The following is a 16,295-nucleotide window of genomic DNA, read 5'->3' as shown; positions in this document are numbered from 1 at the left end:
GGTATAAAATGAGAAGTATAAATATGGATTTGCTTTTATTTGTCCTAAATGAGTTGGTAAGAAGTATTTCTCTACGATTTCATTTGCAGTAGTTAATAAATAAATTATACTATTATAGATTATTTAACTTAATCTTATAAACATATAGACTGCTAAAGAAATTACTATGAGGGTTGATAAAAATTCTATAAAAATTCATATGATCAATTTTTTCAGTCGTTTTATTGAATAATGATAATACATTTAACGAATATATAAATTATTTGCATAATGATTGTATTTAAAACACATTGAATTAAACTTGTATAGAAAGAAAATTGAAATACAAATGGGATTATAAAGATCACTTTCAAAAGTTGAATTAAGCTTGTAGAGAAAGAAAATTGAAATAAAAATAAGATTATAATGATCACTTTCAAAAGTTAATAGCGTTATTACAAAAGGAAGAAAATGAAACATTGATAAGAAATTGTTAAAACGGCAATTCTTTGATATACTTGATATTTGAATACATGATACTTACATGATGGGTGATGAAAAGCTTTTTCTTCTTGGTTTCAACATCAATCATGATAGGGCATACCTATTAAAGCAAGAGAAAAGCTATTAGCAGAAGTAGAAAGAAACAAGACTAAAGTATATGTAGAAAAATTTGAGATTGAATTAATTAATGAATATAGACATTTATTTTGGTAATACTTTTACCTTATTATAACTTTTGCTTTACATGATGGGGACATTATAAAAAAAAAAAAAGTTACCTTCTTTGTTATGGTTATGATAAATATGGACGGAAAAAATATTCATTTTGACAGATATTTGTGATAATTTTTCGTCTGTATAAACGTATTTTCTCAGTTGAAACTGCTTCTAATGGATTTCCGAAAATGAAGCATTCAATGTATTTGAGAAGAAGAACTCCAGAGTTTGGCCTACAGAAAAAATAGTTTGAAGTTATTTTATAGTAATGCTATAAATGTAAAATAAAATTGAATAGAAAAATAAATATTAAAGTAAATTGTTGAGATACTTACCCATTATTTTGACAAGGTAGATACGGTATGATTTCCAATTTCATACGTTTATTTCTATGGTTTTGTAAATTTGGCTTCCCGAAGAAAATGTCAGTAGCTATTAATAATGATTGTTCTACATCCAAAACTGGGGCTGCACGTAACTTGATTGTATTTGGCGTATGAATGTTGTGGCTGCAATCATATACTTGAAATTTTCACTTTTCAAAATTAACAAGAAAAATAAACCAACTGTTGCCTGGATATGCGACTGTAATCAATAAATAGTTGTATGTTATCCAGGGTCGAGCAAATGTAGGTGATTCTCCTTTTGTGTATTGCTCTAATGCCTGGAAATTATTCACAGAAACGATTGCTCCTTGTTTGATCGTTGTGTACCAATGAACACATTCATTCTCGAATCGAAAGTCCATGATTGCATATTCTTTGGAAACCGGGGAAGATGTATCATGAATGAGTCTTCGCAACGCTTTAATTCTATATTAATATGCTAGTAAAAAAAATTAAATTAGCTATATTAATAACGAAGTAAAATTAATTAAGATTGCTAAAATTGACTTACCACAATATTTATATCTTTAATTTGATTTATTATATTTATCAGCGAATGTCTTGCGTATTGATTGCCGATTTCATCTTTCCAATATGCACTATATAAGAAAAAATGAAGTTGTTATTAAATAAGTAAAATACGAAATAGAATATTTAAGTTAACGAAGTTAAATTTAATATCTTACTCTGATGGATTTTCTGATATCCATTCTCTAATGTTTTTGTATTTGTCGATGTTATAATCTTCTAAAGTATTCGTTGCCGTTGGTGATGGAGATTGTGTCTCTTTTTGCTTACCTTTTTTTCTCTTGTTGATCTTTCGACGTCTTCTGCATGTTCAGATGTTGAAGGCATTTCAAATTCAGCTTGATTTGTTGGAGAGGGCAAATCATGTTGTACAGAGGCTACAATTGATTCCATATGTGATTTCCAGTTGGTTAACTGATTCTGCATATTTCGATTTTGTTCATCAATGTAAAACTTCATTAAACCGAAACTGGTATCCACATAAGAATGCATGTCAGATTGTATGCCCTGAAAATATTCCTATTGATTTTTTTGCTGCACTTCAAAAAATTGTTTTTGATTGTCAAGAAGTGTCTGACAGAGAGTTTGTTGATTTTCAAGAATCGTAAGATACTGAGCTTCTTGAATCATCTGCGTTTTCAAGCTGTCGTAGAAACCAAAGACATCTTGTCTGTGTACATTGAACATCTGTTCCATATCTTGTTTAGTTACATAGTCTGAAGTACCAGAAGAAGTAGATTTAATTCTATTTGAACTGTGTACAGTTGTTTCTTGTGGATGTATGTTATATGCTCGAATTTGTTCTGTTGTATTTTCCAATTCACCATTGACAATGTTGTCTAGTGTACAATGTTGGTTGTCAATTGGCAGTGAAAGAGTTGTATACCAGAATATTTCCAATTCTGCTTCAGTAGGATTTAACGTTGCAATTACTGTAATCTATAATTGTAATATTGTAATAAAATATCAGACGTATTCTCTAAAATTTATTTATAAAGAATAAAACATATATTTAATTGTATACTGAAATGAACATACCTCTTCAATAGCTAAAAATTCTTTAATAACATTTTCCGCTAATACCATTTGAGGCTGCCATTTATGCATTTGTGGACATTTTAAACTTGTACGGATACGGTGACCAAATTGTAGTCCAATTTTAGGAAAAGCTTCGTATATCCAATACTGAAATATAAGTAAAAAGGAATAATAACGTTTTTACATGATTAAATTATATCGAATAGGGAATAAATGTAAGAAAAATACCTGGAATACAAGTGGATAACCATGCAATGAATATTTACATTCTGCTTGGTTATTTTGTTGCATTCTTCGTATTCTTTCAAGCTGTGATTCTTGTAATGAATGTAATAGAACAAAATATGCCTTACGTCCCCATGGATACGTAAGAAATTCATCAAGCTGTTCAACCATTCCAAGAGTTCTGTAATCGATGTGTCTTCTAGTTGGTTTTAAAACACATTCAACAAACATAACTAATCCCAACTTAAATTTATCTTCTCGATCTTCACATATATGAAATACTTCAGAAAGTCTTATCATAGTTATTCGTTTTGAACCATCGAAGTATTCATCTCTAAGTCGAGTATTACTAAAATTTAGATCAACAGTAGGTTCATGACATGGCAATCCAGTTATGAAACAAAATTCTTGTAGGCCAAAACAAGCTACACGATCGTCTAGTTGTACCCAAACTTCGTTATTTTTACCACAGTTTATAAGTCTTATTATGAACTCATGTGTTAACTTGCTGCTAAATTTGTCGTTTTGCTTCTTATTCATATTTCCACAAATGAATCCATGGAATAGACTGCACAATAAAGAGGCTTGATCATCTGCATTTATAAGTTCTACAAAATCTTTAAAATATTGATGATTTGCAAATTGAGTAATTGTAGCAGAGAACCATTGATTTGGAGATAATATGTATTCTAGTGACATCTGCAAAAAGTAATAAAAAAAATGTTTAGTAGTCAACAAATTCATTCATATACTAATTTAACATAATTTTTTAAAAACTGGATAATCTTGTTCATGATGATGAATAACATTTTAGAAACTGCAACTTCATGAAAAAAAAAATTTAGTATTATATCTATACTATTTGAACCATTGTGTTTTGTGTTTGATGTGAAACTGTATATATATATTGTGATGGAAAGGATAATTGGTTACAATTGTATGAAACTTTATGATATTTTTATAGTTTCATATTAGAAATATAATAGTACAATATATAAATCGAAACAACATAATTTGAACTATGATTGATATGTAGTTTGAATAAATAAAATTTGTTAACTTTAATATTTATGCAATATATTTAAAGAAAAAATTATACGAAAGTTAAAATAAATCAAATGATAGTTAATAACTATATGTGTATAAAACATAGAAAAACGAAAATTTTGATTAAGTTCATTATGTTCACCTTTAGATAAAGTGAATTTATATGTATAATTTAAATAAATAAAAATGAAGATATGTATGTTTGTGAAAGGGTTTTTAATTAAAAAAATAATGGTATAATGTAATTGAGAATTATAGTAATTAAAAAATTAATTAAGTAAAAGAAACATTTTTTGATGTTAATAGATAATTGAAATTTTTTACATTAGACGTGGTAGTTGATCGTAGAAAAGAAATTATATTAAATGTGTTAAATTTGTATTTTTTTGAAGTACTAAATTCGAGAAACTAAATTTGTATTTTTTTGTGAAAGGGTTTTTAATAAAAAAAATTATGGTATAATGTAATTGAGAATTATAGTAATTAAAAAATTAATTAAGTAAAAGAAACATTTTTTGATGTTAATAGATAATTGAAATTTTTTACATTAGACGTGGTAGTTGATCGTAGAAAAGAAATTATATTAAATGTGTTAAATTTGTATTTTTTTGAAGTACTAAATTCGAGAAATTAAATGTTATAATTAAAAGATTAAAAATAAATATTTAACAAGGAATGTTAAAATATATTTACCCCTCGCATTTTATTTTATTCTTGAATGTGGAAATTTGATATTAAAATTCTAAATATAAAAAGTGTATTTTTGAGTCGAATTTAGGAAATGAATATTATTATTTAATGAAAGTAAAATTTTATTCTTGAATATGGAAATTTGATATTAAAATTCTAAATATAAAAAATGTATTTTTGAGTCGAATTTTGGAAAAGAATGTAATTATTTAATGAAATTAAAAGGGTTACGAAAAATTTTAAGATGACTGGTTATATAATAATTTGTATTTATTGTAAAATGTTTTTAATTTTATAAATAATAAATTTTTGGGTATAATGTATTTTTTTTTATTGTAACATTTTGGAGACACTCCGCGCAACGCGGAGCATAGAGGCGCCAAGATCACCCCGCGTAGCCCGAAGCGATCTCTGCGCAGTCCGGAGCGTGGTCACTCCGAGCAGCTTGGAGTGATTCTGCCGAAGGAGTCGTGCTTTCTAAATTCAAATTTTTCATGTTCTTCGAGATATTAACAAACTTGAGATTCAGTAAATGTTTTTCGAGATATTAACAAACTTGAGGTTCAGTAAGAGGAGCTGTTCAACAGCTAGTGATAGATTCAATATTTTTTGGCCAAATGAAAATGATTGAGATTTGCATGAATAAGTTTTAGGTTTCATTTTAGCTTTGATATTCATATTATTGAAGAATTTGTTGGCTGATGAATTTGTATCCAAAATATTCTTTGAATTCCTCTACATTTTTTCTTATCCCAAGACATGGTGGAAGTGATGGATTGCATGCGTTCATTCGTTTGACTATGCAGTGACAGACATGGTATGTTATAATATTCATGTATATAATACAGATTAAATACTTGCAGTAAAGAAAAGTGACACATAATTTTGCATGATTTTCCTAATATAATAGAATTGATAAACCACATATTCTCTATACGATAAATATATTCGAAATTTATTTTCATTGGAAAGAATATTACCTTTCTTCCTGATGGTTGAACTTAGTTTCCTTTTGAGAACTTTGAAAATTGAAAGAAAATGTTTTTGAGACGTGTGAAATGGTAGTGAAAGAATGGTTAAATAGTTGAATATGGGTAGTTAAATGTGGGTAGGTAGTATTTTGAATGTTGGTTAGTAAATGTGGATAGCTAGGTTTGGATAGTAGTTTGAATGTGGGTAGATAGATGTTGTTAACTACAATGTGGGTAGTTGAAATGTACAAATGTTTCATTTACTATTTATTTTTTTCTCATTTTTTATTTTAATTAGAGAGAATATTTTTTTTTTTGTTAGTGTTTTTTACTTATGAATTATTTTCTGTTTGTTCTGGATTTTGTAAAATCGTATTTTTTTTCGTTTATTTATATATGTAGAAGAGAGAGTTTGCATGAAAAGTAAAATTATATGTAATTGTTGATGTAAGTTTATGAAAATATCTATTGAATGAAATAATTGACGGTATAAATTAAAAAATTTGTTTAAAAGTTTATTTAAAAGCGAGGTAAGTAGACTTTGTTGAATAATTACAAAATGAAAAATGTGAGTATATTGAACTTATGTTTTAAGATATGTAAAATTGAAGAGGAAACTATGTTTAAATAATAGATAAATTGAAATATGTATTTAAAAAGGCTGTTTTTTATTCATAGTAAAATGATAGGATATAAGTGGTTAAACTGTTGAAGGTAGTACGTATCTTGTTGGGAATTATCATGTTATATAATTCTTTCTATGTGAAATCATTTAGATCAATGAAATTAATTCTTCCTTTATCATATGTTATAATTATTAAGTTTATAAAAAAAGAAAATACTTTATCGTAACATAGTGTTTTCTTGATGAATTAAATATTTATATTTTAAAAGAAAACAGAGGCGAATTTAGTTTTTTACGAGCATGCAATTAAAAGAAAATGAATAAATTTATATTTTTTTTATTTTGTTAAATTATTTAGTTTGTTTAAATAAAAGAGAGAGTTTGTACAAAGAGTACAGTTATATAAACGATATAATTAATTACCAATTAACTATATAAACGAAACGGTTTGTTTAAAAGATTATTTAAAAGCTAGGTAAACTTTATTGGAACAAAGAAAAAAAGAAATTAATTTAAAAAATTAGAAAATGGAAAATGCAAGTATATTGAACTTGTGTTTTGATTACGTATTCGATTAAGCGAAATTGAGGAGGAGATAATATTTAACTAATAGATAAAGTAAAATATATGTATTTTACACAACTATTCTTTATCGATAGCAAAAGAAGTTTTATATATTAGTGTCAACCACGGGTCGAGTACAATTCTGTGATTTCACAGTATTTACATTTTTAACAACAAAAACATACCAAAATATCTAAAGCAACCTGTTCTATTTAGAAACCAAAATCATATAACTGAATCTAAGACTCATTATTCTACTGGAGATTTATAGATTATAGGTTGTTTGTAGAATCACAGAAGTGTCTACTGTTAGATTGTCTATTATCCCAAAACAAAACGAACGTGAGTTGAGGTTTTATCCAGAGCTAAGCACATCAGCATCTTCAACGTGTTTATCAATCTTCATTTTCTTCTTGGAACGAGTTTCGATTTTTTGGTCTCGAGTTTGAAAGAGAGCCCTCTTTGCATTTGGTGCAAGCACTTCGTCGGCGTTTGTAGAATCTTGATTATCTGTCATGCACATCTTCTCTTTACTTTTCGTAGATGTTTTGTTTGAACTATCATCAGTTGTTACAAGAGAAGAATCCAATTCTATGATTGTACTTGAAGAATCAATGTCAGTTGTTGTTGAAGAGTTGAATATGAAGATAATTTCATATCGGTATTCAGGTGGATTTTGGCTTCTTGGTGTTACTTTTAGGTAAAAAAGTTGTTCTTCTTCGTTGTTAGTTCTTATGAGATCTTTTAGTTGTGTATCAACGTCCTGAAATATTAAAATTATACTCATTTAATATGATGAAGTAAATGCAAATAATTATTAAAAATTTAGTAGTATTTGGAGTTAACCTTTTCAAAATGGTTCATAATTTGGACGGCATTTGCTTCCAATAAAGTTTCTGCGATTTCTCCTTTTATGGTTACATCCAAGCCTCCAGAGTTGTCTTCAATACGTATGAAAGCAGTTACCCTATATAGAGAAGTTAATTAAATTACATAGTAAGTTTTGTTAAATGAAGTGTTATTTTTAATAAATAGTTAAATATAGGTTTAGAGTATATGTTACCTTGGTATTGCTTTTGCATGTTCAAATTTGCAGAAACGACACTTATGAATTTGTCCCAAGTCTGCACTTGACGTTTTCTTACAATAGTTACATGCAATATACCAAAACTTTTGGTTCATTGAAGTAATTTTCCATTGCGCTTTGACCCAATAAAATTTTTTCTGCATACGAAATGAGAAATATATAGTAATAAGAAAGAGCGTAAATTTTTTTAGTATTGGTCAAAAAACATTAATAATATATATATATATATATATATTTAATTAAACGTTTCTGAAATTACTCCTAAATGGACTCCCTATAAGTCAGCAATTGGCGTGAATTTATTTTCATCTGGAGGTGAAATTTTGGGTGGCGTCACTGCAATAGATGGCTCATCTTGGATTAATTTGTCAAGCTTTTCTTTGTTTGTTTCAATCCTGCATAAATAAAGCAAACAATGAAGTGTGAGATTTACTACCGATATTTATAAAGTTAGAAAAATAGAAGAAATTTGTTAGTTCTATTCAATAACCATTCTTTGTAGTCTGTGACAGCTACAATTGCAGGATTAATGAAAAAAGTGCTGTTCACTTTTGTAGAGAGCGTAAGTCCTAAAAAAATAAAAAATTTCAATCATAAAGTTAGTGTTCATTTTACTTAAAATATAAATGTAAAAAAAATATTTTTTTTATTCTGTTTACCGTTATACGAAGAAACTTTTAAATTGGTCACCCAAATGATTGGTTTGCTTCCAATGTTATCTATTATAGTAACGCACTCATTTTCAACAAAAGTGTCCCACATTGTTAATATGATCGTTTGGAAAGACTTATCTATCAGCACAACATCTTGAAGACAGGCTTGTGTGCCAAACTGGGTTTGGATAATTCTTTTTTGACGAACTTCTATAACGACGCGTATAACACCTGAAAAAAAGTTGTGTTGATATCATATTTTGTATATGATAAAATAGATATAAATAGAACGATTAAAAAATGTTAACTAAATTTATATTGGCTATAAGTTAATGTGTTTGTGATCATACTTGTCTCTTCATTACTATCCATGTATCGTTCAAGTTTGTTGAATGCTGTGAGTTCATATCTCGAGAAGAGAAGGTTTAAATTATCCTCCTTAAGTTCTTCTATCTTTGTCTTTGCTGTTATGGTCCAAACTTTGTCTTCAAGCGAGCCTCTGAACTCATTTCTGTTGTCTTTTACAGTTGCATTTGATAACATGTATGTTTTCCCTAGTGTTAGTTCATCTGCAAGTGCCGTAATATTTGTATCATAGATTATGGCAGTAACTTTGTTACCCTGTTCAAATGTAAAAATGAGTTCTATATAAATATATTACGAAAACAAATATTTAGAATAGAAATAAGAAGATTCGTAAATATATATTTACCTCTAAATCCATTAAGAGAAGGTTTTGGTAGCGGCTAATGTTATTTCGAGCAGTTTTAGGTGCTTGTTTTCCTGCAACTATGATTTTTGCAGTCCAATTCTTCTCAAAAGTGGAAATCTGTGGGATAAGTTTATAAAATGCGGCCATTCTTGATATCCTATGATTATGTAAAGAAGAAATTGTTACACAAATAGTTACAGTTGTTAATATTACGTTAAATTTATCGTAAAAAAATGATATCAATTTTTTTAATTCTAAAAGTTTTTTATGAAATAATCTAACGTTCTTCTTTTGGATTAATAAAAGATATTATAGTAAAATGATAGTAACATGTAAAACTTACCAATAAGAAAACGAAAACGAAAACGGAGTTTTTAAACTTTTGCAGTTGTAGTTGAAGAGTATGATGTTTACGATATTGTTGTAGAATTTTGATGCTGAAGGGGAAAGTAAAAGTAACATAAAATTATTTAGTCGAAAGCAGATATTAATAGATAGAACATGAGTAGAAGAATATTTGTTTTAATATCCAACCATACACTTTGTCATTTGTAAAATATCTATTTCATGTAGATATATACTTAGAATTGAAAAGGCTTTGATAAAAAGTTGGTAGTTTTCTATGTTAGTTTTTTACTGGTTCACTTGTTGATTTTGAAAAATATTACTTTATAATTTGCTAAAATTTAATACATTATGTTAGATTTACAAATTGGAAGAAGGATTGTTAATCCATATGTTTCAAATACGAGTGCTTCATGCATAATACATTTAGTAAGTAACTTTATTTATTCACTTTATTTATTAAGTGATTTTATCTATTCACGAACTTGTGGGGAGCTTAACTTATATTATCATAGGTGTTATCAGGTTAAATGTTACTATCGTTGTTGTTTGTCTTTTTTTCTTTATTTTCTGTTGGATTTATGTATTTTGAAAAACTATTGTGTTCACTTATTACATTAGTAAGAAGAAAATTCAATTTATGGTCGAAAAATGTATGAATTGTATGAAAAACATTAGTTTTTAATTAAGTGAAAGAGTAAATAGAAAACTTCGAATCCAGGACGTTGGAAAATATAATAAAGGATACTAAAGTTGAACCATCATTTATTATAAACAAGAATTTGTATTTCAGGTACTTGAATACATCACCATGGATGTACTTCCCCTTAGTTTCCTCTTCATCATCAGCTAACTTCTCATTGTCGGTTTACCTTACCACAAAAAAGACGATAAATAGATTAGATATAGGACGTCCAACGTTCATGCATTAATTGCCATAATGCATTCATTTAGGAAGGACCAGAGTTAAAATAACATAGACAAAAGGATGCAAAAATTCAAAAGTACATATTTGATATAATTGACTGAATTTCTTATCTAAAGTTATATTAACTGAAGACATGAACGAATGAAGATAGCAGATCTTATCCCTTGTTTGCGACAACATCAAGCATGACATGAAGATTATATGAAACGTAGAGCAGTCCAAACGATTATAGAAAAGAGTTAGAAGATATTTAGAGAATTTATATGTATGGTTAAATATCTATTGCAATAATCAACTTCTTATTTGTCAAAGAATATAAGTCATTTCTAACCTGAAGAAACCTAGAAAGGTAAAAAAATGTCAATGCTGAATTAGATATAATAGTGACAAGCAAGGCGAAAATTAGCCAAATTGATCTTCACACATACTGAACCAGCGATCACTAAATTTCACTAATACTGTGTCTAATATTCTACAAATAATAAATTGAAATTACATAACATTTCAAAGAGAAATGCCGTACGCGAATTATACTTAAAAATGTTTCAATTCCTATAGATTATTTCGAATTAATTTCAACAATTCAGAAGAAGAAGAGAAATTAGGGCTAGCTAATGTTTTTTTTTTAAGATGGAATTATGAATTAAAGTTTTCGGTAGCAGATTGTCTTTGGCTAGAGAAGAATATATATCGTATAAAAAAAATTATTAGACCCTTAGTATAAGAATTACTTTGCCAGATGGATTTGGAGATACAATGAAAAACACTTAAAATGCTTCCTAGATGAACAGTAGACGTAAGATTCCATTTTTTAAAAGAGTAGGAATGTAAAGAATAAGCATCTTGAAAATTTATCTTTTCATATGTTCATCATTCGATTAATAAAAATTGAAAATATCATATACTAAGAAACATAACAATATAGCATAATGCAAGGAAACATATCATCATATAATTCAATCCAAATTCCATCTTTGCATATTTATCAGCATTGAAAGTGAATATATTTTCGACCATGTAAGATTAATCGTCTTTAGATATATGATGACTGTAATCCTATTCTGAAAAAATAACATTGTTGGTTAGAATTTAGATTAATAATAAAATTAGTAAAATTTTTTTTATTAAGTTTCCCATAAAATCAATTCATGCATTGATAAAGAAATATGTAATGTATATATAATAAAAATAGTTGCTCACAAAATTTTTTGTTCACCGAACAAAGTTAGATGATTAAATAGGAAAGCGTTAATGTACACACACCAGTTTTGTATATTCTATCAAGAAGAATAATGTTAAATTCACTCAAATATTTCCTAACGTTGCACGAAGTAAAGGGAAAGCATAAAATGTTCATTAAATTCTAAAAGAGCATCAAACCATCTCTATGTAAAACTTAATTAGAACAAGGAATATTATTGGACTATCGAAATTAAAAGAAACTTATGTATTATTGATCTTATTGTATAAAATCAACAGAATTCAAATATATAACATTAGCATATTTTTAGTTCAAGATGATTTGTTGAAATTGAACATTTCATGATTCGCTTGCATAAATGAGATTTATTGACCAATTGAAACATAGTTTAAACAAAAGGGAAAAATATAAAATATGATTAGAATGTAACATACCAAGTAGGTCATGACATTGCCAAGAGTTGGGTTTTATGGTCAAATTTATGAAAACACCTTGCCCCATAACTACCACAAGCATTGCATGGCTCTGATTTATCTGAGCTTCAGTAGTAAGCTTCTGTACCAAGTTCTCACCTATTTTCATATTCCAAAATTTTACAATTTGATTTCCAAGCTGTAAGCCATCTACTACTGCTGAAGATCCTTTTGTAATTTTATCGACCATTGCGAAAGGTCTGCTAGAGCGAACAACTACCCCCATGTCCATACTATTATTACCTCCAGCAACAGGATTGCTAAAAGACGTAGGTGTGCTTAAATTAACACCATGTTGAGCATTTAATCCTGCAACCACACCTAGAGAAATTAAGATAATGCTTTAAGTAGCTTGCATAAAGTAGTGTATTAGACTAATTCATTATAAAAGCAAAAAATCAGATTATAAATAGCTGATGACAAAGCCATAAATCGTATTTTACACATCATTTGTAAGCAATTAAAGTGCAATTCCGTTAGTGTACAAGTGGAACCAGCAAGAAGCAGAAGCAGCAAAATGATTTCAATAAACCATGAGCTTCAAAAGGAAAATCAAGCATTAGTCTCCCTATTGATAGAATTACAGTAGCATAAAACTGTCCAAGAATCAGAACGTATGATGCACTAAGGGCAGACAAATTATATTTAAGACTTAAATTTAGGGAACTTATAATATTCATAGAGAAACTAATTTTTAACAAATCTATCTCACAAACTAATTGACATCAATTAGATTATTAAAAGAAAATCAAAAGGATTAGAAATCCAGTTGAATCAATCAAGATTTAGAACACCATAACAAATCAACATAATTGAATTAAATCCTCATCAACAACTCAAAAGGTTTCCGAAAACTAAACTAAAAAAGAAAATTATTGGCTACAACGTTCTTCCTCTTCTTTTTCGTTATTAATATGTGCTTCTTTATCAAATAAGTTTGACAGCCTTCGATTCTTCTGCCATTTACTACAGTGACCATCGTCGTCCTATACTCTTCATTATCACCTTCCTCCGCTAACTCGAAAAGAAAAAAAGAAGAAGAAGAAGAGCTAGGCCCTTACCGTAAACAAAAGTTGAATAATAGAAAAAAGCCTCCTTCTTCCATTGCCAAGAACATAGACAGTGTATTTCAAGTGTACTTCAAATGGATCTCTCCTTTAGCCGTCGAGTTGCAAAATCTGAAAGTTTGAGAACAAGGGCAAGAGTTTTGAGAAAGCAAGCTAGAGTTTTGTTTAGGGTTAAGAAAGGAGATTCTGTTTCATTTATTCAAAAAAAAAAATGTGTACTGTAGAAAAAACGGTTGTGGAACAGTGGGTGTAAACGGCTGTGATATAAATGAACAGTAATATAAACTCCCTCTTTTAAGAGGTAGTAGAAATAGTATTAATTACATATATCTTAAATGTGAAAGACTGTAAAATATATGAGGGGAAACAACTTGAAGTTGATAATAAGGGAATCTGAAATTGAGTTTCCATAAAATCCATAATTATACTAATTTTATTTTTTTTGACAAAGTTGAACATTGTAATAATTGGCATAAGAGCACATTTTAACTGATGGAAGAATATTTATGTGACAATGTGAAACTCTTAAGGGTAAATATATTCTAAAAATAGAGAAATTACTTTTTATTTTGAAATTTTACTAAAGTAAATTAGTTATCGATCTGGCAAACTATTAAACTAACACTAAAAAATTTGAATCATACCTTTTGCAAACGCAAGTTGTAATTGAAGCTGTCATTAGTGATTCCATTGTACACATGTAACAAAGAATTAAAAAGAACTTTTCATTCCCGATAATGAAACCTGTGAAATTTTTTTATAGCAAATGCAAAGAATGAAAAAAATAGTAACGACATAATTTTTCATGTATTTAAAATTGAGGAAACTATTGTACGAGAACATATTATAAAAATTTCTCGAAGATAAAAAATATACATGTTCAAACATTTTAGGTATATGAATGTATAAATGAAAGAATTTCCTTGTACACAACATTTTTAGTACATGTATTATGTGAGTTGTCCATGCTTGATGGTTTCAATAAAACTTTTAGAGATGTGCTCGTTGTTGCTCTTGATAATGCTACATATAGCTGACCATGGCAGAAAACTGGTTCTGGAAGATATAGACCGACAAAATCAAGTGTTTGACCTTGTGCTTTATTTATTGTTATTGCAAAACACGGTCTAATTGGAAATTGAGTTCTCTTAAATTGAATTGAGTTTCGATCACTTTGAAGAGGTATAAAAGGGATCCTTGGTAAGAAAACATATTTTCCACAATACTCACTAGTTGTAATTTCAGCAAGAATTACGTTTTTCTCAAATTTTCGACAAGTAAGGCGTGTTCCATTGTATAATCCTTCGGAAGGATTAATATTCCGTAATAACATTACAGGACAATTTACCTTAAGTTTCAATTCATGCGGTGGAATACCATTTGGTGTCAAAGTATTCAAGAAATCTTCGTGCAAGCTTTGTTCCGATTTGTCAATTGCTTCATCAAAACTATAGTATGTGGAAAAATCACCGAGAATTTGTTCGAGTAAAATCTTGTTAATATAATCAACACATTCATTCGTAGGTGTAAGAATAACTCTATTTATCATATTATGTAAATTGTCAACATATGCCTGTTTATTTGGAAAAACATGATGTATCAAAATTTTTAAAGATGTGATTTCATCTTCAAATGGTAGAATTATACTATTCGGAAGCATAATACACTTACAAGTATGTTCTTCTTCTGTTCCATTTCCAATTCTAAGTAAGTAAGTGTAGAACATAGGATCTGATTTTGCCCTCATATTCTCAACCAATGGTAAACATAAATAGGAAGGCCATAGGTCTGAAAAGACCAAGTTAGCTTTCATTACATCATCTTTTTTCCCTCTCGGTACCACTGGAAGAATTTGTCGAAAATCTCTTCCAAAAACTATCACTTTCCCACCGAAAGGCAAGTTACAATCAGTAATATCTCTAAGCATTCTGTCTACAGCTTCAATAGCGCAACGATTTACCATAGGCGTTTCATCCCAAATTATTAACCTAGACATTTTCAACATTATTCCTAAAGCTGATTGCTTGCTAACAGAGCAATTCACTTCACCAATTGTTTCTAAAGGAATTTTAAATCTTGAATGAGCTGTGCGACCTCCAGGTAATAGAGACGCAACGACTCCAAAGGACGTTGTTGCCAAAGCAATGAAATGTTGACCTCTTACAGCAGTTAGAAGTGCTTTGTATAAAAAAGTCTTCCCCATTCCCCCTGGACCATCAATGAAGAAAGTACCACTTGAGTCATTTTTTACTTTTTCCATAACTTTATCATATGCAAATCGTTGTTCTTTATTGAATTTCTCTACACAATTAAAGTCTCGTTGAATATTAAAATTCATTGTTTCCTCTGCAATCATTCTTGCCAATCTTTGAGTCTCATCTATATTTACAAAGAATGAAACTATTCCATAATAATTTACATTTTTTCCTGACAACTCTAATATAGAATTGATGTCTTCCAAAGCTTGTATTTCAGCATCTTTAACACATATGTTTCGATGTACATAATCATCAATCATATAGACTTTATATCTATCCCACAATAACTTTGGATGATTAGGGTTGCAAAGTATAAGAAGTGTAGTAAAAAGACGTCTTAAAGAACTGGGCATTTTGTAAATAATGGCTTCAGATAGACATTCTTCACAATGGTTGTCTCCTTTTAACAAACCATGTAAAAGTGCTGCTTCTTGATATGTATTGACTATTACTCCATTTAAAGTTTTAAAACTGTCATATGATGTTGGACCTTTAATATGATTCAGAAGAACACGAAGGAAATATCGTTCTCCTTCGGATGGATTAACTGTCACGATTCGCCCTATAACAATGTGTTGTTTTCTGGGAGTCCAAGTTTTTCCAGTTGCATTCCACACAAAATGTGTTGGAAAATCTCGATACAATAGCATTCGAGCAAATTCATTTACTTCATTCATCCGAAAAAATTCAGTTAGCATTGTTCTTCTTGTATACTCATTTCCAATAATAACAGATAAATCATCTTTACTATTATAAGTTACGTGCTGATGATCTTTAATATGAAGTTGTAAAGCGTAA

At 28.7% G+C, this 16,295-nt stretch overlaps 2 protein-coding genes and 1 long non-coding RNA gene across 5 annotated transcripts; all 3 read right to left on the bottom strand.

Annotated features, from left to right (window-relative positions):
* Positions 1 to 386: 386 nt before the first annotated feature.
* Positions 387 to 5,755, bottom strand: LOC111373360. 3 transcript variants are annotated; one of them, XR_002698938.1, is made up of 5 exons: positions 5,594 to 5,755; positions 2,880 to 3,575; positions 1,772 to 2,798; positions 762 to 1,684; positions 387 to 583 (listed from the first exon to the last, which is right to left on the bottom strand). XR_002698938.1 is itself a non-coding variant. In XM_022995881.1 (5 exons), exons 1-2 carry the CDS (start codon positions 3,618 to 3,620, stop codon positions 2,604 to 2,606), a joined length of 936 nt encoding a protein of 311 aa, XP_022851649.1. In that variant the 5' UTR covers positions 3,621 to 3,871; the 3' UTR covers positions 387 to 583; positions 762 to 932; positions 1,035 to 1,684; positions 1,772 to 2,603. The 3 variants fall into 3 exon arrangements, 2 of the variants coding, with proteins under 2 accessions (XP_022851649.1, XP_022851648.1); XM_022995881.1 differs by lacking the exon at positions 5,594 to 5,755 and having other exon boundaries at positions 762 to 932; positions 1,035 to 1,684; positions 2,880 to 3,871; XM_022995880.1 differs by lacking the exon at positions 5,594 to 5,755 and having other exon boundaries at positions 2,880 to 3,871.
* A 4,538-nt stretch (positions 5,756 to 10,293) lies between these two features.
* On the bottom strand, positions 10,294 to 13,336 carry LOC111373359. Its single transcript, XR_002698937.1, has 3 exons — positions 13,234 to 13,336; positions 12,134 to 12,481; positions 10,294 to 10,442 (listed from the first exon to the last, which is right to left on the bottom strand). It is a non-coding gene; the product is annotated as an uncharacterized LOC111373359 (long non-coding RNA).
* A 792-nt stretch (positions 13,337 to 14,128) lies between these two features.
* LOC111373369 (ATP-dependent DNA helicase pif1-like) lies at positions 14,129 to 16,195 on the bottom strand. The gene has a single exon (XM_022995887.1). It carries the CDS (start codon positions 16,193 to 16,195, stop codon positions 14,129 to 14,131), a length of 2,067 nt encoding a protein of 688 aa, XP_022851655.1.
* Between the last annotated feature and the right edge of the window lie 100 nt (positions 16,196 to 16,295).

Source organism: Olea europaea, unplaced genomic scaffold (assembly GCF_002742605.1).
Source record: "Olea europaea var. sylvestris unplaced genomic scaffold, O_europaea_v1 scaffold1119, whole genome shotgun sequence".
NCBI lineage: Eukaryota > Viridiplantae > Streptophyta > Magnoliopsida > Lamiales > Oleaceae > Olea > Olea europaea.
This window is presented reverse-complemented; position numbering and strand designations above follow the sequence as displayed.

What these genes read in the sequence shown, in the direction of transcription:
- LOC111373360 (XM_022995880.1), bottom strand. Translation starts at nt 3,620, where the DNA reads ATGAATTTGTTGACTACTAAACATTTTTTTTATTACTTTTTGCAGATG. An exon ending in GTTATCCACTTGTATTCCAG is followed by an intron (nt 2,799 to 2,879) that starts GTATTTTTCTTA and finishes CTTATATTTCAG; the next exon opens with TATTGGATATACGAAGCTTT.
- LOC111373369 (XM_022995887.1), bottom strand. Translation starts at nt 16,195, where the DNA reads ATGCTAACTGAATTTTTTCGGATGAATGAAGTAAATGAATTTGCTCGA.